The sequence below is a fragment of the Pararge aegeria genome, chromosome 5, assembly GCF_905163445.1.
Source record: "Pararge aegeria chromosome 5, ilParAegt1.1, whole genome shotgun sequence".
Taxonomy (NCBI): domain Eukaryota; kingdom Metazoa; phylum Arthropoda; class Insecta; order Lepidoptera; family Nymphalidae; genus Pararge; species Pararge aegeria.
This window is the reverse complement of record NC_053184.1, coordinates 13,444,313-13,471,834: the sequence shown is the minus strand read 5'-3', so window position 1 is coordinate 13,471,834 and position 27,522 is coordinate 13,444,313. Positions and strand designations below refer to the sequence as shown.

Sequence of the window (27,522 nt, the reverse complement as noted above, 5' to 3'; positions counted from 1 at the left end):
TTACAATCTGCTCCCTTATTCAGTAATTCCTCTGGCAGTTGCTATCTGCCGGCAACCTTTCACTTACAACAGTTTTTGACAAAAGCAGAACCAAACAGCAACTTCAGTGTATTAATATAAATGCGATGAACAGTGCCAAATTGCTTTCTGTAAGAAGCCGATGAGTTCACAACCTGACACTGAAATTTACTGATTAAGGGGGGATAAGTGGGCCACAGTCAATCGCAACTTGTCATCAAACAAAAAGGAGGACTTTGACCTGTAGAGTGGCTGTTGGGTTACTGTAGAGAGCTAGTGCTTGATAGGGCAATTCACTAGCAATATACCGGAGTGCTTAGTAGTTCAACATTACGCTTATCGTGCGAGAGGCTTGACGATAAGGCGGCGCGGCGTGCGCGCACGCAGCCGTCAGTGCCGTGACAAACGTCGGCGCATCCACTCCCAGCCGTCGTTCGGCTGAAACGCTACCAAACGTTTACAAAATATAAACAATAGGTATTATAGAGCGGCTATGCACCACGCCGACAAGTGTTTAGTAAACTTTAGTGTTGTGACAGCGATAGTTTTTACTTTAACTTGTGCCGTTTAATAGAACGAAAACATCGCAGTTCGCCGGGTGAGTTCTAATTCAGTTAGCTATTATTGAATTCCTGTCCGAAAACGTGAATTATTTTTCGGTACTACATCGACAGTAAAATTGGTAAAAATAGGCCGATCATTGCTCTTGTCACGTGTTACCAATGCTGAGTATTTTTTTAAGCGCCCAGCACCCACCTAACCATTCTCGTGTTAACTAAATTATCAGGTCAGTCATTTTCCAAAATTTTCTCATGGAAAATGATAGCGTTGTTTTAAGCTCATAAAGAAAGTTTGTATAATTTACAATTTAATTTAATTAGTTTAGGATTTATGTGCCTATCACAGAATTGGCACCAATACCTACATATCGTCCGTGAACTCTTAACACAATCGTTATTATTTTAAGAATACTGCGATAGCAATAACTAAGTTTTAAAAATTATCAAAATTTCATCCATTTTTCGCATCAATAAGAATCTTTAACGAATTTCGTTATAGGTCTTGGTTTTTAATTTTTAATTATAATTTCTAAAATCACTATGAAAATTTGCTTGCCAATAATTGATACGTTATTTCATAAAAAATATAGTTATAGCTATTTTAACAATAAAGTTACATAAAGCGAGATTGGAATAATGCCTCCGTCGGGTGCCGTCGAGAGTTATCCCAATCTCTTTCTTGATACACAAAAAGTGTGCTTCTGTTAGTTTTTTTCTATGACAAGGGTACTTAACCCTTGACAACATTCTCACTTAACGAGTAGTCTCCACTTACCGTTAGGTGCAAATGCAATCAAGGAATGATATCCCCTAGTTGGAATGTGTGATACCTATGTCACCTTAAAAAACTATCTAATACTATCTTGATATCGGATATATTGGATATCGGCAAACTTAATCGCTTGGTAGTGGAACAAATCTGCCAGCAAATCAAACCTATTAGCGAGTTTAAAAATCATAATTTCCAAAATTTTAAAACATTAACAACGACGATAATTAATAATTTATGTAATGCTAATTTTCACGTTTAAATTGATATGGTTATGGTATGTAATTAAATAAACAACGTTGTCAAAAATACGTTTTTTTGGAAAGTTTAAGTTAACAAATTTACTAAGTAGTGAGGTTCCCAAACAGTGTTCTCGTGACGTAAATAGGCTTTATCACGATTAATTACTCATCGCATCACCCGTGTTCCCTCCTGCGCCACCTAAAATATGAGTTTGTTCATGACAAAAGTGATTTTTCTTATTCCACAACAAGTTAGCCCTCGACTGCATTCCCACCTGCTGGTAAGTATTACATTCTAAGATGGCAACAGGCTAACCTGTTAGGAGTATGGCAGTTATAAAACGTGTAACCGAATTACAAAATACTGTTGAAGGGTGCATAAGTATATTTAAAATAAAATTCCCTGTAAAAATATTAAATCAAAAGAAGCATATTTATTTTTCCATACAAATGAATTCAAAACATTGTTTTTCCTTATGACAACCCTATTGGAGACAAAAGACCGTCACGTGCATAATACGTACGCGCGTAATACTACTTAGTCGTTGATTTTAATTTTGCATGCGATGTTAGGGCTGTATCTGATTTATTTCAGTAAAAACTATGCAATGATTTACTCAAAAGCTATTAGCGACAGTACATAATGTACCTACCTATGAAGCCTGTGAAGTAATATTTCGGTTTTCATTTACACGTTGTATAAAACCCAACCCACCTAATCAGTTTCTACGCGACATCGTACCGGAGCACCTAGTCGCTGAGCCGGTAGAGTACACCAGACCTGACCAGAGAAATTAAACTCAAATTGCCTCTACCAGAGATAGATCCCGGGCCCTCCGACTTAAAACCACAACGTTCACCGCTACGCCAAGGAGGTCGACAGAAGTGATGGGCATCACCTTAGGCTGCTTCATCGCGTACCTTCTTACCACCAGGCAAGCGATAGTCTAAACACTAGAAAACCAATATAAAGTGATTGTTAAAAATTAATGGGATTACTAACAAAAATTCAAAATTCATTTATTTCAAGAAGGCCTAATATAAGCACTTCTGAAACGACAAGTCTGTCTGTGTGTAGTAAATAGGGATTAACATCATACAGAAGGTAAGTATCTCCTAACTATCCGTAATTGCCAGCGAACTGTGGATAGCGACGAGTGTCGTCTGACAGCAGTGCAACGGACCGTAACCGGCAACTGGGGTTTATTTTCACTTATATAGGTACCTATCTTCTACTTACAATAACACTTTCTTTTACTAGTTTACCGGTAAATAAGCAAAGTCTGTTTACGCGAGATCGTAACTCTCACTTTGAACGTGTTAAAGACCTTTAGGTACACAAACGTTATTAATGTGTTATGTGCCTCGCAAACAGTAATTAGTTAGAATATTTATGTTAAAAGACTGACGCTAACCCGCAGTGGAGCAATGTGGTACTATGGGAGATTTGCCTTGCTACATTTTAATTATTCAAAAAATAATGATTTTTAGTACCTAATTAAAAAAAACTTAATAGTTTTTGAGAAAAGTTAAGTAGCTAATTTTATGTGAAACATCTATTTTAACTTTCATTTAAATCTCATTAAATGTATTATTATAGGGCACTGAAAGTCAAAATGGTGTTCTCTGTTGACATTGGCCTGCTCCCCTGTAAAACCTTCGATTAATAAAAGTCAACAACAAACTGATATGATATTTTTACCTGCAGGAAGTAGGTATAAACGTCATGCCATCAACAATTTGTTTTGCAATAGTACAGCAAATTTTACTTATTTCCAAGACTAGGTATTTACATATTATTAGAGGCACCCCGTACCTTAATATCTGAAGAGGTAAAATGTCGTCCTTCCGACGACCTCCGACGCTGTGGTGTTGTAAATGGAGGTCCCTGGTTCGATCCCAGGCGGAGGAAATTTGGGAATTCATAATTTCCAAATTTTCTCTTGTCTGGTCTGGTGGGGATGACCGCTAGCATCAAAAACTGCATCATAACCCCTTTCAGGGGATATAATCTTTGTCTCCTGCTTGTGCAGGTGAGATTGCAGTCAAGGTTTAACTTGTGAATGAAATTGTAATTAAAAATAAGTCAAATTTAATCTTCTTCTCAGTCGGTTCGCTCTTGTCAGAGCGGTCGTGGTCGTCATTTAAGGATTGTGGCACGCTTAACTATTCGTCGCCACTCCTCTCTGGCAGCTGCCTTTCTAGCACACTCATGTAAGGGGACAGCCACTGCAGCCTTTATTTGGTCAGCCCATCTCATGGGCGATCTTCCACGTGATCTGGTGCCCTCGATTCTTCCTTGGACAACCAGACGTTCAATGGAGTCGTTGTCTCTTCTGGATACGTGACCACTACAAATTTAATAAAATACTTTAAATAAAAGAACAAATTATAAACATTTTGGGAGCTCTGTACTTAGCAAGTTTAGTAGGTACTTGTTAAGAAAATTACTTTAATTATTTCCTAAATGTAAAAACACATCGGAATAGTTTGTTGGCTCAGACCATCCTCGTAAGCGCTGCTAATATGTTGGACATGATAACATCAATCATATTTAGACATACGATTACTTTTATTACATTGGATTGCCTACTGTTTTTAATCAATAGATACCTGTAAGTATTTTATCTACAGATTATTATCTATGCTATAAAAAAATGGTTAAGTGCGTGTCAAAATAGGCAGCATAAAAAACATGTTTTAAATACAGAAATAACCCATTGTATGTATACATAACAAAGTACATTATTTGTCTATAAATATTGTAAAATTAAGTGTCGGGATTGACTAGGTATGAACCTTATTACATGTAGTACTTATACATTTATATTAGAATAACTAACTTACTAAAAATAACTTCAAAATAATTGTTGAAATAACTAAACCAAAGAGTCAGGAGAAAATTCATTCTTATCGCCTACGCCGGCGACCTGCGTGCTAGTAAAGTCGGCGTAGTAGCGATTTTTTGATTTCCAAGCATATGTCTCGCTGACTTCTTTTATCCCATCAATACGTACTATGTAATTGCTTTTCCTCTTGTCTTGTCACACTTCCGTTATCCCCAACCACCTTTTTATAAATGGGTTTCTTTAATTCAGGCTAGATCATATTTTACCAGTGTGATTACAATAAAGCACTTGTCAACTTAAAAAAAAGTTTTCAGTCATATGATGCTCTATATAACATTATATTTAAACAATAGTAGTGGAGATTTTTGTGGAAACTCGTCCTGGGAATTACTACCGCTATTTTAGTTTCTGTCGCTAAGCAGCTTTGCTTTTCTTTTTTAATAAATTTAAAATGGAACAATCTCCCATCATATGTGTTTCCTCAAAAATACAATCTAGGGTTATTCAAGGGGCGGATAAACAAATTCCTTAAAAGCCGGCAACGCAGCGGTGCCTCCTCTGGTGCTGCAGACGTTTATGGGCGGCGGTTATCACTTATCATCAGGTGACCCACTTGCTCGTTTGCCCGCTATTAATATAAAAAAAAAACGCAAAATTTTCGGAACTGACAGGATTTCAACCTGCGACTCTCGGGAAATCGCGGCCTGAGTATAACTCAGCATTGCTTTGTTCCGCAGCATTGATGTCTTCCGGCGATGAAGGGCGTTGTTGCCGATGTAATTACAGGCTCATGAGGCTTAACACCTATGCGTCAAGTTTATGTAAAGGGTGGCACTTTGTAGGTGGCACCTTGAATGCCCTGTGAAATGAATGGCTCTGTTTAAAGGCGATGGTTTTCCCATTACCATCCGGGGCCATCTACTCGGTCTATCCGTTAATTATTACTATAAAAAAAGGCATACAACGATGATAGATGGACAGTATGATCAGTTACATGGTCCGGACCAGAAGGTACTAGAGCGAAAGGCCGACCATCTGGCGGGGTAAATGAAATAGTAGCGATAGCGGCTTCCACTGATCTCTATTCGTAGCTGTGCTTAGCCATCTCCGAAGACCAGTGGAATGCCATGGATGAGGTTTTTACCCGAAGGGGATCAGTGTAACAATTTTCATCTCAAAAAATCTCTAGTCATAATTATTTTATAGAATCTCAATATTATTAGTAGTAATGATCTGTAATCATTTGTATGGATTTAAATAAAGCTTAATATTATTCTATCATTTATTTATATATTTACTTTTTTTTTAAATTTTCAACAGTGAAATTATAAAAGAAAAATAAAAAACACTGTTAGAAATTCATAAAAAAAAAACCAAAGAGCTTTTGAGTACCCAAGCAACCGGGGGTCAGGGATCTAGAATGAGGAACCTACTCACAATACGCGCCGTTAAATAAAGCTTATTATTATAATTTTTATAATTATTATAAAAAAAGCAGGTATGTGATGTTCGAAATACCAAAAAATGTCTTTACCGAATTACTTAGGATTCAATGAAATAGTTTTCTAAAATAAACTTATTGAAGCAAGCCAAACACGTGTCTGTAATACTTTGTAGCATTTTGGCAATAATCTATTTTAAACTTTGAAGCAAGGAACTCGTACAGACTATGCAAGCTACGTTTAATATGAGATTGTCAAATGTGAGTGTTTTATAACTATGGATCTCAGCACAATGAATTGTTGGGGATTGGTTTTGAAAAAGTGATAATGACTTTTCGTTTTTTTTTTATTAAATTATAATAAGACAAAATTGATGAGATCAAACAAAAATAAGCTATTACAAATAGCTGTATGTCAGTCAATTTGTCGGTATATCACAGCCAATTTCCTATAAAATATCACGAATATTGGAAGAAAACCTATTAACCAAAAAAAGAAAACAAAATTATTAAGTTCTTAATCCCAAAGTTAGAGAGAAAAGTAAAAAAAGAACTTTGTGAACAAGGCACAAACAATAGGATATCCAAGATATGTTAACAGCAAACAAAGTACATACCTCTAATTATTAGATAGTAATTTATATTCTATTAACAACATGTAGTAGGGTGGTATAAAAGTCATATAATATCAATTCTCTTTATCAAACTCATAGAATCATTCATTAGTGTGCTCATAACATGAATGGGATTAACGTAGTGTTTGTATGCTCTTTGAATAGGACATTGAATTGTGTTATTATGTGTCGCCCATTATATATTACGACTGAATGCCAACTTCCTCGAACCGCGTTGATACTTACTTTTGTTAACTGTGCGCCGTTCATGGACGAGGAATTTTATATTTCAACACAGAATTGATATATATATATATATATATATATATATATATATATATATTGATATATTATATATGTTCTGAATTCTGTAATTTTCAAATATGTAATTCTTATTATTAATTGTGCAACTAATAAAATGCTGCACTGAATTCAAATGTCTAATGTTCAAAATTAATTTATTTCAAGTACACGTCAAATCTTTAGAGTCTCTACGACCGGTTCACAAGGCATTCTACAAAGAAGAAAATGGCGAGAAACAAAGCAGTTGCTCTTCCAGCATAATTTTGTGGACCACACCTAATAATAAGCACTTATTGACCTGCCTTGCATTGAGCTTAAATGGTAAGCGTAATATTTTATGATGTATTTATTATATGTGTTTTGAACACATTGAATACATCCAGGTTACTATACTATTGATGATTTTTTTAATGACAAGGTTGCCTTGTAGCTAGCCGCTCCACTCTCATATCACACAAGATAGAACAATGATTGTTAAATTATAAAATAATGTTGGAAAAGAGCAACCGCAAAGTTTCTCGCCCGCTTTCTTCTCGGTAGAATCTGCCTTCCAAACCGGTGGTGGTAGAGTCACTACAAACAGACATACCTGTCATTTCAAAAGTGCCAAGTATAGCCTACTTTTTATTGAATCTTCCAGAATTTTTATTTATTTTGAAATTTTATTTTTCATCATCTATTTTATTTTTAGGCACAGCATACATACATTACTTTTCTACAAGAGTTTAGCCTTCAATTATATCCCCGTTAGTGGGATTTTTTCTTCTGTACAAAAAAATACTTCCTACCTTCTTAAATTTATTACGTTTTTATTACAACACGTTTTAATCTTATAAAATACCAATTAAGTGCAATTATTGGATTTAAGAGATTTATTGTTCATATTTATCTTTTCAAACAATTTGTAAGAGATAGAGTTAAGCTACCATAAAATCCAGTATCGAAAATGATCGCTATGATTATGATTTAAAATGCATTCAGCTAAGAACAAACTGTGACAAATGTATAATGTATTATATACAACTGTTTATATATACGTCGTCATAAAGTTTGTAGGGTTCCATACTAAACAAACAAAACGGACAATCTTCTGTCTGTCGGTCTGCCAGAATGAGCTACAGACCTGAAATCTGATTATTTGATGTAGAACGTTAATTTTTTCACCCAAAAACTATTTGAAACTAAAAATATTAAATTCAACCTATAAAACGAATTATAAAAGAAACTTTTTTCTCACTGAGTACCTAAGAAATAAACTAGTTAGATGTTATGAATTTCTCTTTATTATCTTTGTATCATAACACCGTATGCCTTACCAAACTATGGGTTTTAAACATAAATTACTGAGACTACCGATTCAAATAAATCAATTTGTAAAAAATACGCTTTTGAATTCTGAATATAACTGAATCCCCAGTGACTACCTCACATTTTTTCCATGTCATTTTTTTTATCATTTGATGTATGTACACTCTTGCCAAGGTAGACTTTACACGATCTTGAGAATATGCCGGTTTCCATCACCGTTAAAACAAGTGATACTTAAAGTGCGTGCCGGGGATCAAACTCGGTCCTCCGAAAGGAAAGCCGAAGCCATACCCACTGGGCTATCACCGGTCATATGTCCCAAATAAGGATAGAAGAACAATTAAATGAGACAGAATTAAATTTAAAATTAGAATAGAAGAATTAGATTAGAAGAAATATTAGATTAAAATAATAATGCTTTAAGCGATAATAAGCCCACAGCTCTCCTAGGGGGTAGATGATAAAAGCCTATTTTCTAAACCCCGGGGTAGTAAATACTAAGAATTTCTTGACAGCAACTCCACTAGTGCCCGGCCCGGAAAACGAACCCAGGATCTCGTGATACTGCTCGTGAACTACTAAACCAATAAGGCCAAATATGTTGTGGCAAAAAATAATACAATAAGTTAAGACACTTTTGGTCCTACCCGGAAACCGAACTCAGGATCTCGTGATTCGTGATCCGCAGTCATCATGCTTACCAATAGATCAATTATTCAAGAGATATATTTATTTTTACCGCTACACCAATTGAATGCGTCAATACTACCAGTCTTCATTATTGTCTGAGCTTGCCTACACTAGGTACGTACCTGCATGTTTCACCTTTATTAGAGACAAACCGCTATGAGATCTATTCAACTTTCGTTTCTGAACTAAATTAATCGATCTCTTAATGTAGTAAGTACCTAGGTTACAATAATTGTATTTGTTTCTCTGATAAGCACACAACGAGTATGAAACATTAATGAAATGAATCATAATGAGGACAAAATTATGTATTCATCTAACAGCTATATATTTAGCAGGATAAAAAAATCTTTACAAAAAAAACTTCCCACGTCACGGAATTCCCAGCTACGTTTATTGTGTGCTTTTTCTGACAAGCGAAGTTACGTTTGAACCCTCATAAGAGTGAGTAGCTCCAGTTTTATAGTTACGAATGTATTACTTTCATAATTTTTAACCTATTTTATTTTATTTATTTATTTATACCCTTTATTTGTACACCAAAATAGAGAAAAAAACAATGGACACAACAAAAAGAAACTTAAAAAGTATTATACAAAGGGCGGCCTTATCGCTTGGTAGCGATCTCTTCCAGGCAACTTTAGGATTAGGAAAACCAAGGGAAACCGATTGGTGGGGTGTATTATTATTATATACTCGGTACTTAAGAACAGATACACACTTTTACTTATCCAGATTACACGCATAAAATACGAAAAATATATAAAAAATAATAAACTAATATATACTATAACATACGATACATACTTAAATATAAGTAAGAGTTAATAACCTACCCACATTAAGCTGTATATATTTGTAAATACTTATTATTTATCGCCACTTGTCATTAGTTAATGATCATTTAGTTTAGTTTAGCGTAAATATAATTTTAGAATTCGGCATGTAGACACGACCAATGATTTAAGGTTTAGCGGTAAAACTCTTAAGAGTTTATGTTTTACACCTTTTAAATTGAACTTATAAAACTTTTTTGTTTTTATCGATTAAATAAATAAAAATTATGGCAATATACAAAATAGTATAAAATTTGTACATGGTAGTCACATGACACATTGTTTACATGTAATGCCAGTCAATATAATATAAAAGTGTCAATGGAATAGATTTGTTCATAGTAGTCCGCGTAACCCTGCTGGAAGGGATGTTATCCTTCCACGGAACCCCAGGGGTCCGCGCTCGCACTGCGCCACGATAACCAATCAAGATTTTGAAATATTTTAATTATTTTTCATTTTCTGAATTCTTTCTTTGGGTCTCAATTACATGAATATATTCAGACTACAAGATAAATACAAACTTTTAGTATCAAATTAGCAAGTTACGGTTCCGCCAAAAAAGTATTATCAATAAGGGTCCCATAACCTAATAAAATTGGGCACTTCTGATATATTTAAATATAATTTTGAATATACAAGGTTAGGGGATGCTAAGGTGATGGGTATATTACAGTATCCATACTGTACTACTACTACATTTATTTATACCGGGAAAACAAACGGTTCCCGCAGGAATTTCAAAAATCCCAAAACAATTCGGACGAAGTCACTGGAAACAGCTAGTTCCGAAACGCTAAATCGCTCGGTGGCACGACTTGGTGGTAACTAGCCACGGCGTAAACCACCAGACCTGACCAGAGAACATTTAGAAGTGATAGATTCCCAAATTGCACCAGCCGGGATCGAACCCGGGACCTCCACTTATTAGACCACAGCGCTTACCACTGCGCTACGAAGGTCGTCGTCTAATCATTGTCGTCGTTGTCGTCGCATATTAATTACAGATATCTACAAAAAGACAAACAGTTGAAACAATCATCATCATCATCATCATCTCAACCAATTGACGTCCACTGCTGGACATAGGTCTTTTGTAGGGAGTTCCACAATGCACGGTCCTGGGCCGCTTGCCTCCAACGGCTCCCAGCTACTCGCCTGATGTCATCTGTCCACCTCGTTTGGGGCCGACCTACGCTGCGTTTACCGGTGCGGGGTCGCCATTCCAGCACCTTAAGACCCCAACGTCCATCGGTTCTCCGAGCTATGTGCCCCGCCCATTGCCACTTCAGCTTCGCAACTCGCTGAGCTATGTCGGTAACTCTAGTTCTTCTACGGATCTCCTCATTTCTGATTTGATCACGTAGAGATACTCCTAACATAGCTCTCTCCATCGCCCGCTGAGTGACTCTGAGCCTTCTTATGAGGCCCATAGTTAGCGACCATGTCTCTGATCCGTAAGTCATCACTGGCAACACGCACTGTTCGAAGACTTTAGTCTTCAGGCACTGGGGGATTTTGGACGAGAAGATGTCACGAAGTTTCCCGAACGCTGCCCATCCGAGTTGGATTCGGCGGTTTACCTCTTTCTCGAAATTGGACCTACCTAACTGGATCGTGTGTCCTAGGTATATATACTCGTCTACAATTTCGAGTGCAGAGTTCCCTACAATTATTGGGTGGAGCGCAACATGAGCGTTAGACATAATTTTCGTCTTGCTCATGTTCATACGAAGGCCCACCTGTTGAGAAACTCTGCTGAGGTCATTGAGCATCGCATTAAGGTCTTCCAGAGTCTCTGCCATTATGACTACATCGTCGGCAAACCGAAGTTGAGTGATGTACTCGCCGTTAATGTTGATGCCAAGCCCGTTCCAATCCAGAAGCTTAAAAACGTCCTCCAACGCAGCGGTAAACAGCTTCGGGGAGATAACATCTCCCTGTCGCACTCCTCGCTGCAGTTGGATCGGTTTCGTAGTCTGGTCCTGTATACGGACTGACATAGTGGCGTTTTTGTACAAACACTTCAAAACTTCGATGTACCGGTAGTCAATTCGGCATCTCTGCAGTGACCTTAACACAGCCCAGGTTTCCACCGAATCAAAGGCTTTCTCATAGTCCACAAACGCTAAGCAAAGTGGCCGGTTATACTCTTGAGTCTTCTGTATAACCTGCCGCAGCGTATGTATGTGGTCTATGGTACTGAAGCCCTTTCGGAAACCGGCTTGTTCAGGAGGCTGGAAGTCGTCGAACCTATTCGCGAGACGATTCGTAATGACTCTTGAGAACAACTTGTAGACATGGCTCAACAGCGAGATAGGTCTGTAGTTCTTCAGCAAGGTATTATCACCTTTTTTGAAGAACAGAACAACCACGCTCCTGTGCCATGCCTCTGGCGTTGTGCCTTGATGAATGACGGAATTGAACAACCGCTGAAGGACTTTAAGTATCGGTTTTCCACCCGCTTTCAGGAGTTCTGCTGTGATTCCGTCATCACCCGGTGCCTTGTTGTTCTTAAGTTGTTTGAGAGCCATACTAATCTCGTAAAGGCTGACGTCCGGGATATCTTCAGTGAAGTGTCGGGTCAATTTGGCTCTAGGGTCTTTAGCCAAACTTTCAACAGGCTTTTGTGTTGAGGTGTATAACTGTCCATAGAATTTCTCAACCTCACTCAGGATCTCTGGTTTAGAAGATATGAGACTACCATTGTCAGTCTTCAGGCGAGTCAACAGGCTCTGTCCGATAGACAGATCTCTTGCGAACACTTTCGAGCCTTTGTTGCGCTCAATGGCGACTTTAATTTTCTCAGTGTTAAAGTGTCGCAAGTCTTTCGTCTGCAACTTCGAGATCTGTCTATTAATACGCCGATATTCAGACGCATCTTTTGAAGACTGTAGTCTCATTTCTTGTCTCTTCTCCATAAGCCCGAGTGTATGGGCTGAGAACTTTTTGGTTCTATGTTTACGGTGGGTCTTAAAGAACTTGGACCCAACCGTATGGACAGTTTCCACAAGCCTGTTGTTAAGATCGTCCACAGAATCGCAGTCCAGGCAATCAAACCGGTTTTGCAGCTCCAGTTGAAAGCTCTCGGGGTTTTGGATATGAGCACGAGTAGGCCGGAGCGTAGACTTTACCAGTCTGACCCTTTCCAGCTTTACATTTATATTCAATGTGCCTCTTACCATACGGTGATCGCTCCCGGTTTTCACCCTGTTGATCACAGAGACATCATTGAATATATGCCGTTTGGTCGACATGATAAAGTCGATCTCATTTCTCGTCGAACCATCGGGGCTCAGCCAGGTCCATTTCCTGTGCGGCCGCTTTTCGAAAAAGGAGTTCATCATAAAGAGGCCCTCCTTCTCCATAAAGTCGGCCAGCATTTGGCCCCGTTCGTTCCGTTGCCCATATCCAAATTGCCCCACTCTCAGCTCTGCACCGCTTCGCTTGCCCAGCCTCGCGTTGAAATCCCCCATCACAACACTATAGTAGGTTTTCGAGGCATGTATGGCTTTCGAAATATCCTCATACAATGCCTCTACTTCCTCGTCGGAGTGCGCAGTTGTGGGTGCGTAGACCTGTATAACCTTCAGGGAATACCGTTTGGTTATTCTGAGTACAAGGTACGCTACCCTGCTCGACACGCTTTCGACTCGAACAATGTTGTTGACAAGGGATTTGTGGACGATGAATCCGACACCACCTTGGGACTGTTGTTCGCCCTCCCGGTAGTAGAACAAGTTGCCGGATTTTAGGATTATCGTATCCTCCCCCTCTCTACGGATTTCAGATAAACCCATGATACTCCAGCGCAACTTGCTCACTGCTTCTTCCAGCTCGACTAACTTCTCATCGGTCCTCAACGTGCGTGCGTTATACGTTGCCAGGTCCAGTCGTCGGGTTTGGCAGCGGAATCTCTTCCGGAGATTCTTGACACCCCTTGCCCCGCCGTTACCATAACCGCTGCCAGAGCCAGGAATAGCGGGGCTGCCGGGGACTAGGGGCTGTGGCTTTCTTTTCTCCATTCATACAAAGATTTGCCCGGTAATGACCACGCTGGGCAGGCGGGTTGGTCATCGCAGGGCTAGACTGATCGCACCGGCGTCGCTGCTGCCCGACACCGGTCTGTGCCATTTATTCAGTCTAGCCAATTTGAAGTAGTTATACCGCCACTTGTCGGTCGCCAGAGCCTCGTCGGTTAGACGGCAGGGTGCACCACGTGCAGGTGAGGTTGGCATTTTGGGAGGCTGACTGGTACTAGCCTCCCCCTTACACCCCCAAACAATAGATACGATGAATCTCAAACTTTCATCAACTAGTTAACTGTAAAACAATAACCAGGTAGACACCTACCTACAATATGTCTTCAGGGGTTATAACCGCAAGATAACATAAACAAAGCTTGCTATTTATGGCGTGTTTTCGGTATCACAGTTTGAAAAAAAAACTTCCGTACGAACTAAATTTACATTTTATAAATAATGGTATTATTACTCTATTTTTTAGTGAACCTTCAGACATTTCGGCAGTGAAAGCGTATGGATTTCTTAGACATTTTCTCAGATAGTTGGAGTTTTAGATTTATTTGTATTTCTATGGGGCTGGCATGTAGGTTACCAATATTGTAAATCTAAAGTCCTGAACACAATCTTTTTCTGGAGCTGCCGTCCCATCAGTCTATAAGAGTGAGAGAATAGAGAGTTTGCTCACACACTTATTAACTTCAACAGACAACTGTTTACATAAATAAATCAAAAAAATCAGAAAAACGTTCAGATTACTACTAGAAAAGAAATAATATTATACATGGACATCTGCCGACGAGGCATGCAGAGTTATGTTGTGTAACAATTAACAATCAGCCACCAAAAATCCACAGTGATAAATTCAAAGCTATAAAAAAAAAGTTAGCTACCCCCTATTTAAAAACATTCAGTCACGGCATTCTTGCGTATTATAATGTTACAAAGACAATAGAATTTTGAAGTAAGATAGTATAAATTGACAATTACAATCCATTCGTTTTTTTTATCAAACCCCCAGGAGGGAAGGCACTGTAGATTAGGGAAAAAGGGCTTGTGTGACTTAACGTTTGCAAGCGTAGAAATCCTATACCTACTATGGGCACTTACTGTATTCAAAACATATGACGTGCAAATATCACTCTATTAACTCGTACATGTTCCCCACGTACTTCCCGTTTATCCTTGCTGGGGTCAGTTGAATAGTATTGTGACCTCTATCGTCGCATGAAGTTATGACTAATACTTCATTCATGGAACATACGTAGCCTTTGTGTGTCGGTATCACTACAAAGGTATAGTTTAATCTTTAGTTTTAACGTCCAAATAAGTGTACAAACCTCTCAATGACAGGTCTAGAATGCGAAACTTTGAGTAAAAGTACTTTGATCTCTTAAATGACAGGTCTAGAACTGGTAACATTGGGTAAAATATAGCACTACTTTTATCTCTATAATAACAGGTCTATAACTGGAAACATTGTATAAAGATAGCACCGAAAATGACAGAGCTAATAGAACTGGGAACATAAATAATTACACTACTTTTTGGTTACGAACTTATAAGCTTTGTCTGTCTGTATGTTAGTTAATCCATCAGGCTACCTTATATATTTTAACCTTTAAAACCGAATTCAAAACAGGAGAAAATTCTATGTTCCATGACTCTGAGAATCATTGACCTCGGTTGTATATTGTTTTCAAGATTAGAGCTAATAGAACTGGAAACATGCTTTTTAAAGAACATTTTTTCAAATAATTCCACTCACAGGTTACAATAAATCATAAAAGGTACTTTGTGATCTACAATCTTCATCTTTTGGTACAGGTACGAGTAAACAGAAAAATCCTAAAATCAATGATTTCAGTTCTTGAGAAATTACTGGGTCAAGTGGGGTTTACATGAAAGGTATTCATTTACATGTTCCTAAAAAGGTTTTTTTTTTTGAGCTGCATTGTAACTCATTTGTACTACATTTTAACTTCCAGCCACGAAAGTTTGTAGAGTGAGAATACCTGAAATAATAATTAGAGTTAAAAGAAATTTTACAGGGAAAATAAAGTAATTTTCCTATAGTATGTATCTAGGTAGTTTTTTTATCGGTGTCTACGCATCATCTTACCTGCAGAACACTACATTGCTTAGCTGTATGACTTTTTCGTTGCCTTAGTCTTAGCTGAATACTAATACTCCCACCATACCTTTAGACCTTCTAGCACTCCGAGGATTTAAACCGACTGTACCTTCACATACCGATCGTAGAGGTCGTAGGGATCCTACTGATATAAATGAGCACAGCGCCACGGACATTCCAAAATGAACCTGTAAATGTTCCTATCAAACCTGTCAACATCATTCATTAACGTATACATTTACTTTTGCGCAGGTCCAAAAAGCGAAGAAACATGGCGATGAAAGAGTGGCTGCAATGGCTCCCACCGCCACGGTCCCTGCTAGCCCTGCTAATCGCAATTGCAGGTTTCAGCGGCCGTCTATTCGCAGCACATGTGACGCACTCGCCGACTCTACTCGTGGACACGTGCCATTCCCTGTGCAGGCTCGTTGGCTTAATTACCACATTACTAAGTTATAAGGTAATTAAAATATCACCGGCTCTAACGTAAAAGAAAAGATCTTGAGGAGACATCGAGAAACCTGCATGCCTGAGTTTTCAAAGAGCGTGTACCAATCCGCACTTGGCCAACGTGGTGGACTACGACCTATTAACTCTCATTCATATTTGAATTCTCATTCTGAGACAGACCCTTGAACGGTAGGCCAGTAAGGGGTGGATAATAATGATGATTAAATAATATGAGGGTAATGTACTTAAGTACTCGCACACGTTTCTTAGGAACTCTACGCCAGAAATCTGAAATCTATACTAATATTACAAAATAAAATATTTTTTTGTTTGTGAACATGTTAATAATAAATCGAACCGAAAATTTTTGATGACAGATTGAAGTGATCCTTTCCTAACTCATCCCTGTAAATAAAGATAACACTACTAAATTAAATCTGCCATCTGATGATTTAAGATTAGATTGATTAAAACTTCGCTAATAAAAATAGAGGGACAGCGGCCGCAAAACATTGAGATCGCGTTTTAGTTTGCATCATTCAGAATTCGTAATGTCACATCTGGATGTCACAATCATGATTGAATTAACAGTAATTAAGCTGATTTCATCATCATATTTAATTATTTAGGATATTGTATCCCGAATGTACTTATATGTATTCACCGAATGTAAATGTAATTGAACATATAGGAACAAGTATTGTATACCAATAATTAGGTAAACTGACCCAAAACTCTGTCGAATTTTTGGTCTCTTTAATTTGACTTATCGAATTATGTAGCGGTCTCCACATTACATAACTAGATGGCGCTACAAAAATCCTGCATCGCGCTAGCGAAGTGTTCACTAAGAATGCCTATATATACAACTTCCAAAAATGAATGTTTTGACCTCGGGCCCCGAGCACGATCACCCGCTATATAGCATAGCGTATCAAAATAGCTCCTGTACAGTTAATATATACATTTTACACCCTATATAGAAAGCAATTATCTGCAGGAAAAAAATTATGTGATAATAATAAACACTATCGCAATCTCAACCAAGACACTACCAGACATAATTCTTTTGTAAGAATTTCTGCAATCCACGGTCTCGTGCCCCTTGTTTTCGCAGCTCCCATTAAGTTTTTGACACATTAATTTAAGCGTTAAACGGTTAGTTTTCTATTTCGTGGTAACCATCGGAGCCCTTAAAATGCATCGCTCCTCCAACCTTTGCGTGCCAACGTGAGAAATACTATGTAAAAGTAAGGTCCTAACAAGGTGTTTTGATTTCCTATATTTTACGATATCTAATTTGCATTTACCCAGTACTTCATCTTATCGCGTGAAATCGGTTAACCGTTTATAAGGACCATTTATAAATTCATAGCTTACTTAGTTAATTGCTAAAAATAACATAAATCTAATATAATATAATGTCTAGATTTATATACGTGGCACGATCTTAAAAATCTAGATCTAGTTAGTACCTATACAATGATCGTCATCAATATTAACTGGCTTTCGTACTATACTTTTCCCACTATTATTATCCAAATGCGTACTAGTAACTAGTGTTACAGTAATATGTTACTATGCAAAGATACCTGCCGGTGTCTTAGTCCTTTATCACTAGTATAAAGGTAGTACAAAGAGTTCTTTTAGCTTATGACAAGCTAAATATTTATCAAAGCCCGCAAATCGAATGAGAGCGGTGACTATGGTAGTATTCTTAGCTCTACATCCCTCTGTAGTATGACAGAAGCTTATGCCTAACAGTAGGACTTTAATGCTGACTGAAAATTATGTTGATAAAGAGCAATCTGCTGAGTTTCTTGCCGGCTCTTCTCAGTGGAATCTGCCTTCCGAACCGGTGGTAGAGTCACTACAAACAGACTTGACATTTCATAAGTGCTTATTAATTAGGCCTACTTGAAATAAATGAATTTTGAATTTGAATTTGAGTTTCTTGCCGGATCTTCTCGGTGGAATCTGCCTTCCGAACCGGTGGTAGAGTCACTAAATTGCTTGTCAACTGGGCCTATTTAAAATAAATGGATTTTGAAATTTTGAATTTTATTTTTAATTCAAGTTGAATAAATAGCTCATCTTCACAGGTAGTTTTTTTCTTTATCCTTTCGGTAAGGCCGCCGCTATCTGCTTCTATCAGAATATGTTGGTTGCTGCCAGGAATAGCATAGATTAGTAGAATAAAAAAATATTCATGACAACAAAACAAATGACTTATGAAGATAACGATAATTTGACGGCCGAGTGGCGCAGTGGGCAGCCACCCTGATTTCTGAGTCCAAAGCCGTGGGTTCGATTCCCGCAACTAGAAAATGTTTGTGTGATGAACATTAATGTTTTTCAGTGTCTGGGTGTATTATTATAAAAAATATTCAACAGTCATCTTAGTTCCCATAACACAAGCTACGCTTACTTTGGGGCTAGATGGCGATGTGTGCATTGTCGTAGTATATTTATTTATTTATTTATTTTAACTCGACCCTTTTTACATGCATAGTACGAAAGAGCTGACGAGGGAGCCGGGCGGGAAGGTCGACTGCGGAACACATTTGGATGGGCTCGCATCGAAGTTGTTGGGCGGCTGTCCATTCACGTGCTGTTCGCTTCATTCACTCTGGCCCTCGTCGTGAATGCCTTGCAACTAGGCGTACACTCCTCCCACGTGCAACCGCCTAAGTACCCGAGAGTGATAGTGGGCAGTGCTGTAATTGGGCTAATGTTACATGCTATCAACTACATGTTGCTTGCTGGTAAGACAACTTACTTTAAAATTATTTAGGATTTTATAACACTACTAGATGTTGCCCGCGACTTTGTCTGCGTTTGATCTTGTTTTTAAAGTATTCAGTATCACTAAGACTTAAATGAGGGGTTTGCTGCTGTCCGCTGATGAGTTCTGTCCTTTTTCTCCAACCACATTCATCAGATCTACACAAAGTTTGGGCAACATTAAACGCATATTAAAACCTCTATAGTACAAAAAAAATATTTAATCGGTTATAATTTGTTGGAGTTATGGTGTAAAATCGTCAAACACTTTCATCCCCTCTCCCAAAGGAACCGAGCATAAAAAGTATCCTATATTACTTCCAACACTTTCAAGAATATGTGTACAAAGTGTCATGAGAATCGGTTAAGTAGTTTTTGGCGTTAAAGCGTAACAAACAAAGTTACATTGGTATTTATAATATTAGTAGGGAAGTAGGGATAGGGATAACAAGTTTGTTACTGAATTCAATCTCACCAGCTGGTAACTTGGTAAGTGATGATGCAGTCTAAGATGGTGACAGGCTAACTTGTTAGGAATATGACAGTTAGATTAAACCCACACCACTAATCGGTTTCTAGTTGATATCGTACTTGAACGCACAGAATTAAGAACACACAGAAACCGTGTACACGACTAATATTGTAGCATCAAAACCACTCCACTTTAGAATGCTTTCTCGAACAAACGGTTAGCCACTTCATACCATTTAGCAGTTGGCAGTTATTTGACCTTTAATGTTATAAACGTTAAAAAGTTTGTGAGATAGCAAAATTCCACAGCTGTAAAGTGAGACGTGCGCGGGGCGTTTTCACTGTTTTGGACAAAATACACTGCATAAAATAATAGCTGAATATGAATTCTGTATGTTCTTTCTATACTAGAATTAACCTAAGCATTAGGTGGTAACTAGTCACGGCCATAGCCTCCCACCAGACCAGAAAAATTAAAATTATTTAATTTATACAATGATTTATTTTATTGTATTGTTTTTCTTAAGTAAACTGATAGTGATTGACAATGAGTTTAAACAGTGTTTTTCTTTAAAATACTCTAGTTAAGTAGGCGTAGATTTTTTAAATTATAGTATATGCTTGTTTTAATGATTGAAGTAAGTAGGCAGACGTTCTAATGTTTTTTTTTAATTTAAGCTAATCAAGTTTTATATACTAATTGGTGATGTATCTTCACTTAAGCTTGATCCATTATTAACGGGACGCTTTTATATATATGTGTGTGATTGTATACAATTTCAGTTTTCAATATACATGTTTGATTTATATGTAATAAACACATAAATCAAACATGTATATTGCTATCGGTATTGCGTCATGTGTCGTACTTATGCGGTTTCCTTTTGACCGCAGTGAGAAAGTTTCCAACGCTGTTAGGTTGATATACGTTTTAGGTACATTGCATTGCTTATCAATATTTCAAATTATTTTCATTCTTAGGTCGGGAACTGAGCTACAGCCGGCGATTGAGTATGACAGAAGGAGGGGAAGTGGTATTGAAGACTGGCTCAGCGGAGCCCGTGCTTGCTCATGCACCCACCGACATTGCAAGTAAGGTTTTGGTTCTTTTTAAAGTTAATTTAAACTCAAAACTTCGTTATTCAAATGGTTCCAAAAGCGACCTTGGCTAGGGAGCTCATATCTAACTTAGCTGGATAGTCCTTTGTTCTCACTAGACTTAGAACTTTTTTATTAAATAGGCAGAAACATTATATCTCAATTTCGAAAAAAAATTATAAATCAGAATCGTCTTTTATCTTTATGGCGGCAGACTAATTACAATGAATTAAAAAAAAATCATGAAAATGTTCATTCATTTATAATCCCAGGCTCTGGGCGGATAAAGCCGTTTAGTATCGCCAGACTTAGCTGTTAATAAACTTAGTCACATGAACACAAAAAGTGGATACAGCTTTGAAAGCTTTTTGTGTAAAAGTTTTGATCGCACTTATTGCAAAGATTTGCATTTGCATTTGTGGTACGACGTCTATATCCGAAAATATTTATAAAACTAGACGATAAACCCTTCCGAATACAAATAAAGCATGAAAAAGTATAAGGAAAGGAGTAAAAAAAAATTTATTAATTGTGTGGTAGATAATACAGGTAGTATAAGAGTAAAATGAGTTTACGCCTGATAAAAATGAGAAGAAGAACCGTGCCGATGTTTTTTTTACATATCTGAAGATTTATTGAAATAATTTCTAGATAAGAATCACGTACACGTTTTTGGCCGCTCTAAAGTAAGCTTCACGTAGTTCAGAGCGGTCAAAAAATTGGAGACTACTGTATTTATCGACAATTTTTTGTTTGTTTACATCTGAAGGTAGTCTATTTGTGATGGGAGCGGGGTTGACACTGGAATGGGAGCCTGTAGCAGCAAGGATCGCTGACCCGGCGCTATCCGCCTCTGCTGCCATCATTCTTGTGATCTTCAATTACCCATTCAGTAAGTTTAATTTGGCCTCAGCACTGATAACCGGTTAAGATAAAAAATGTTAAGTATGGCTTTCTGCGTATTCTGTTAAAAAATCGCAGGAAGCCTGAAAGTTGGAAATTGACGTAGTCCAGCCCCGTAATGTGCCAGCCATTGTTTGCAATTATATATTTGTTTGTACCTATAATATAAAATATTATAAATGTGATTGTAAGTTCGTTTGTTACGCTTTCACGCAAAAACTACTCAACCGATTATCATGAAACTTTGTACACGTATTCTTGGAGGTATCAGAAGTAACATAGGATACTTTTTATTAAAAAAAAAATTATATTTTTTTATGAAAGATAAAAAATATTTGTCAAAAATATCATGTATACTATAGGTGTAGACTATGTAGCAGTACGCTGCGTCCCGAAATTTATGCGGGCGATGCCGAAGGGCATATCTAGTATATATCCTTCACGCCCTAACTTAGTTTTCAATTAACTTGTTTTTTGGCTTAGAGTTAGTTGGAGGGACGGAGAGTAATATAGGCTACTTTTTATTCCAGAAAAAAAACGGTTTCATAACAAAATTATAACCCCGCCAATCGTCATTGGAGCAACTTGGATGGCCTATATTCTAGAACCCTCTCCTATTAGAGACCCCACACCAATTCCCAACAGTAGGACATAAAAATTGTTATCGGGTATGAGGTGTATGTACATGCTATCTTATATGCTGAACATCCGATCCACGAGGAATTAGCAATTATAAGTAGATACCTACATTACTATCTACTAATAACATCACAACCAGAATAGTTTCCAAAGGTCGTACCTTTTAACCTACATCTTAAATTGCCGTTAGTTATCAAATTAACGCGAAATGTATACTTAGGAACCTATCTAACGGGTTACACGATATAAATAATAAATAATAAATATCTTGAAATTTAATATTAGATACGTTTAATATAATTTAATTTATTTCATTATCCCGAGTCTGCATGTATGTGTCTCAAAATTGATATAAAAAATCATAGAACTTAATTACCTTTTCACACACGGGACAGTGATATGCGGAGGGCATTGCTTTAAAATTTATCGTAGAGTGCCACATGAGCCGCAAGTGGCGGCGAAAACTGATAGTACAAAAGCTGATTTCCTCCTTAAAAAAAGTAGTTGGTGTTAAAACGTATTCATCAAGCAACGGAGCCATTCGGCCCTTCAGCCAGTGCAATCAACAGGTTTCTGACACAATACCCTCTTATAAATTGAGCTTACAAATTATTAACATATTGAATCAATGTTCTTATATATACATGTGGTGGTTTTAAAGCTGAAAACTAATAATTTCGAGTCCCATGTATAAACTTTTTATTCCAATCTGTCCACCAGAAGGGATAGAGAAGGGGGAGCAGATAGGAATAATCCTTATTAGTCCTATTAATTATTACAGATTTATTTGTTGGATTGATTCCATTGTAGTTTTATAGGTGAGGTTAGGTTAGGAAAGAGTAGCTGGTAGGTAGAACAACTTTCAACATATTAATTAACTGTAAACTATATCTAAATATTAAAATCAAATTAAAAATCAAGAGTGCTAACAAACATGTGTTTTTATTTTAACACCTACCCGCGAAAAACAAAGTAATTATATCGATATTTCTAATCGACTTTCTTTACAGTGCGCTCCGCGGGATTGGTTCTATTGCAAACAGTGCCTGAAGGTTTAGGCGCCTGCGATTTGCGTGCTGCTGCGCTCAAAGTTCCCGGAGTTCTTGCCATACACGAGTTACACGTCTGGCAACTGCATCGGGACCGGCTGGTTGCCACTGCTCACGTCTCCTACGACTCACATGAGGTAACTAACACATACATTGCTATAAATCCTAATGTTATCCTAGCCTAGAGGTTGTAGTCCCTAGGCTTAAAGAAAATAATAGAGTACGTAGTTTGAGCCTCGAGGAGCGTACCCCCGCTTGGCCTAGGCCATCCGGAGATGACCATAACACAAATCCCAAGGTTTAAGGTTTGAATACGGTATTCACTATCAAAGCACAATATTATATGCTTATATGCTATTATTATGCTATAAGTTTAGTAATCTCACGTGGTAGTAACTTTGTAAGTGATGATACAGTCTGGATGGTAGCGGGTTATTCAGTTAGTGGTACATGCTACTCCCGGGACGAGCTTTACATGCGCTGTACGAGGGAGGCACCAGTGCGTTCTTAGGAGATCCCGGAGCCTCCCAAATACGTGCCGAGGATGGCCACCGAGGGGGTTTTATTGGGTAAAAATCTTCCCTGAGGTCGGGTATCATTGAAGATTTCCCTCCCGATAACAAAAAAAAGGGTATATGTTAAAACACACATACCCGGTACCCTTAATCGGTTGCTAAACAACATCGTACCGGAACACTTAATCACTTGAAAACCTTTCTGAGGTTGTGTTTGTTGTGTATGTCTATAAATCTAAAACCAGTAATGTTATGCAAGTGTAATTATATAAATACCTTCTTGTGCGTGAAAAATACCTATCTAATTTTAGGCTTATATGAGAAGTTCTGGACTAGTTTGCGACATTTTCAAGCGCTATGGAATTGGGCTGGTAACACTTCAGCCCGAATTTACGCTGGCTACAATCACTGGTAAGTTCAATTACTTACTTTCGTTTACTGTATCCAATTCTCACGTAGAATCCTAAAATAATTATCGTTGGAACAAATACATCGCAGTAAGTGCAGCGTCTTTAAAAGTATAGCGTAAACGTTTTTATTCCACTACAAGTGAAGCCCTTGACTGAAATCAAATCACCTGATCAAGCACACCACACCAACTGAACGCTAAAACCAGATAAAATACAGAATACGGAAGGTATTAGATTTTCTTTCTAGAAAATTACTTAATGGTAGAGTTAAAAATTACCGCGTCATAAAGGTAAGAGAGGTCTGTGCCCTGTACCCAGCCACATTGAATATTGATAGACTATGTATCATGATGAAATAAAATTTCAATTCACCGGTTATTTAATACCTATAACTCTTATTTTAACAGGCACAGAAGAGGAAAAGAAAATGCTAGTAGATTTCGCAAACGTCGCCTGCTCCTGCCCTTGCGCTAAGGAATGCACGGCGCCGCGCTGTTGCCAGGCACCTCGAAAACCTTCCATTACTCGTATTTGATGAAGTTTTAACAGCTTTGTTTGAATGCCATCTTGAACGTTCGAAACATGTTTGGGATGTTATGCATGTTAAGAATACATATTCTTATTTTAATTAACGTTCCCAAACTGGCACAATAACATTTTGTTAGATTTAAGTAGGTATATGATTCTGTATAAAATTAAACCGCAAGATAGCGTACTCTAAGGTCTAGGCCACCTACAATTAATAGTCAATATTATTGACAAGATCCAGTATATTGTCAATAATATTGACGTGTGTTAGGTGAGCATTAGGTTTAAAATGGCACAGAAACAAACCGCGCAAGGAACGACAAACCGCGCGGCCAGTTTTGACAGTGCGGGCTTATCATTATATTCTACAGTACTACATAATATATATAACTCTCCCTAGCAGAGCCTCAGTCCGAGGCACGCCAACAAGCCGGCGTTACGCTGTTTTATTTTGCCAAGATCACTTGATTACTCATTTTTTTAAAGATAGTTCTTTTTTAAAATGACGGTACAGATTATCGATCGTCGAAATCGAACTTTGATAAGTATTGTACAAATCTAATAGTAAGGCCACTGATGGCCATACAATACCAAGTTTTTTATTATTGACCTTTAATTTTACAAAAAAATGGATACAGGGTATATGTGCTCATTTTTGGACAATTGCGTATATTAATATGATTGTGAGAGTATTTTTAAGACAAAACATATTTAATAGAAGAAAGCTATGATAACTATGATAAAAATATTTTTCTAACTGTACTTTAAGCTATACTGCCGTGCTAACGAAAAGAGCGAATTTTTGACATTTTAAAACACAGTTTCAGAGTTGACCTCCTGCAAAAGGAGCTAGTGAACTAGCTAGCTAGCTAGCTAGCTAGTTCACTCTTCCTCTACCTACGTATTTTGCTCTATTTTTCGGAAACCAGAAACGGAAAGACATGGAAAATGACGAGTAAGATACGTAGGTAGAGCAAAGGTAGGAGAAGTCTGAAAGTCTGTTTGAAAAAGCAAAATCTCCCGTGTTACACGGCGTTTTATAACATAGTAAATTTTAAAAGCTCAAACGTATTTTATTTTGATCATATTTTAAATAGATATCTAGGTTAGCTAGTTATAAGTAAGAATAAGTTATTTCAAGTTGTAATTCTAATACAAAAACAAAATCAGTACAACCAAAGAACATTCGAAAACTAGACCGGCAGCTTATTAGTTTTATTTTAAAATAGAAATAGTGAAAGTTGATTAATGTTTTTTAAGTTGCGTAGGTATCGAGTTTCACTTTAGTTTTTGAGGGAAATGCTGTTTTTAATTCGGTAAAAAGTATTTTTGTGAACCAAAATAGTATAATGCGAAAAAATTTTGCCCAGATACAAACTCCTTAAGTGTTACGAGTTTTTTTTTTTATATGTAGCTACTTATTAATAATACGTATCTAACCTAACCTAACTGACTCGTTGGCCAAGGATTCTCTTAGACCATTCCTTAAATGAGAGTGAACAAAGGTGAGACTGCAGTGCGGAAACTAAAATTATTGTATCCAAAAATGCTGAAATGGAGACAGCTTTCACAACTGACACCTAGGTACTGAAAGCCGGTTGGTCCCGGAAAAGTAATTTCGAATTCCACTCTTAGTTACAGGGAAAAATGCGTTTAAGCAAACAAAAAAATATCAAACTCTTCAGATTTATCATTTTAAATAGATAGATATAGATTTTAATTAAGGCTCCGCTAATTAGTAAAATAGATGCGACAATACGGACTTAAACAGTAATATTATATATGCAGGAAACAATCAATAAAAACCTCAATTTTGTCTCAACAATTTTTTTTTGGTTAGGTTAGTTAAATAACTTTAAGTCAAACCATCTACCAATATTAGATATTTATAAATATAAAATGAAAACAAAATGAAAACAGAATGTTAATATAATATATTATAATCTGTAACATGTAATATAATAAATATACCCGCTGAAATTCCCGATAGGTTACCTTCCGGGTACTTTGAAATATTAATAAGTATGTTATGATTTTTTATTTTTTTATTATTACTATTAACTATTAAGTTTAGTTTTGAGGAAAATACATTATAATTCGTCTAATTAATTGTGATGTTCCTAGACAGTATTATGTGACAAATATAAAGCGACGGTAACATTATTCAGTGCCTAACTAATAACTGTAACATTGTTGACAAATTATATGATAAGCAGTGTACAAAGTTTTGTTGACTATTAATTAATGTAATATAAATAAAGTATTTTAACAATGATATAGTGTTTATTTTACGACAATTGAGACAGTCTTTAAGTAAACTATGTACTTAGATAATTATTGTTGTTTCTACAAAAATAAAAATAGAAAATAATTGGGAACACACGAAAAATGCACGCGGCGCGACGTGTGAATTTCTTTCCAAATTATTAACAACAATTCGGGTCCAAACTCGAAATAGTGTAAGTTATTATGAATGAAGTAACAATGAGTAATTATGATGAATCTGAAATTAAAAATTTAAAAAATCCTCGTCTTTCAATGGTGTGTAAATTATTCTATTAAAACAGATCCCTATCATTTCATACCCATATTGACGGAATTGTGAAAACAAAGTAATTTGCTTTTTCAAGGGTGTCGGCCATCTTTTATTTAAAATTTGCCATAGTGCATAATATTCTGTTAGCTAAGCCCATAAGCGCATATTGAGAGATACCTATATGATTTAAAAAAAACTACATTTTGTGATGGCGGTCATGTTGTATTTGAAATTTGTCATATTCTATTAGCGAAGCACTTTCATTTGTTACACATATTGAAGGAGTTCTGAAAAAAAACCTGATCCGCCATTTTTTGGCTTACATTGTTTACCCTCAATTACCAGTCTAAATT

At 37.0% G+C, this 27,522-nt stretch overlaps 1 protein-coding gene across 1 annotated transcript; it reads left to right on the top strand.

Moving 5' to 3' along the window:
* Positions 1-401: 401 nt before the first annotated feature.
* LOC120624101 (zinc transporter 1) lies at positions 402-26,902 on the top strand. Its single transcript, XM_039890453.1, has 8 exons — positions 402-616; positions 16,039-16,246; positions 18,749-19,001; positions 20,473-20,583; positions 21,359-21,481; positions 23,142-23,317; positions 24,007-24,106; positions 24,513-26,902. Exons 2-8 carry the CDS (start codon positions 16,058-16,060, stop codon positions 24,638-24,640), a joined length of 1,080 nt encoding a protein of 359 aa, XP_039746387.1. The 5' UTR covers positions 402-616; positions 16,039-16,057; the 3' UTR covers positions 24,641-26,902.
* The last annotated feature ends 620 nt before the right edge of the window (positions 26,903-27,522 follow it).

Bases quoted from the DNA above. Each gene is read 5' to 3' on its own strand.
- LOC120624101 (XM_039890453.1), top strand. From the start codon at position 16,058: ATGGCGATGAAAGAGTGGCTGCAATGGCTCCCACCGCCACGGTCCCTG. The intron at 16,247-18,748 runs GTAATTAAAATA...TTACATGCATAG, and splicing joins CCACATTACTAAGTTATAAG to TACGAAAGAGCTGACGAGGG. The intron at 23,318-24,006 runs GTAACTAACACA...ATCTAATTTTAG, and splicing joins TCTCCTACGACTCACATGAG to GCTTATATGAGAAGTTCTGG.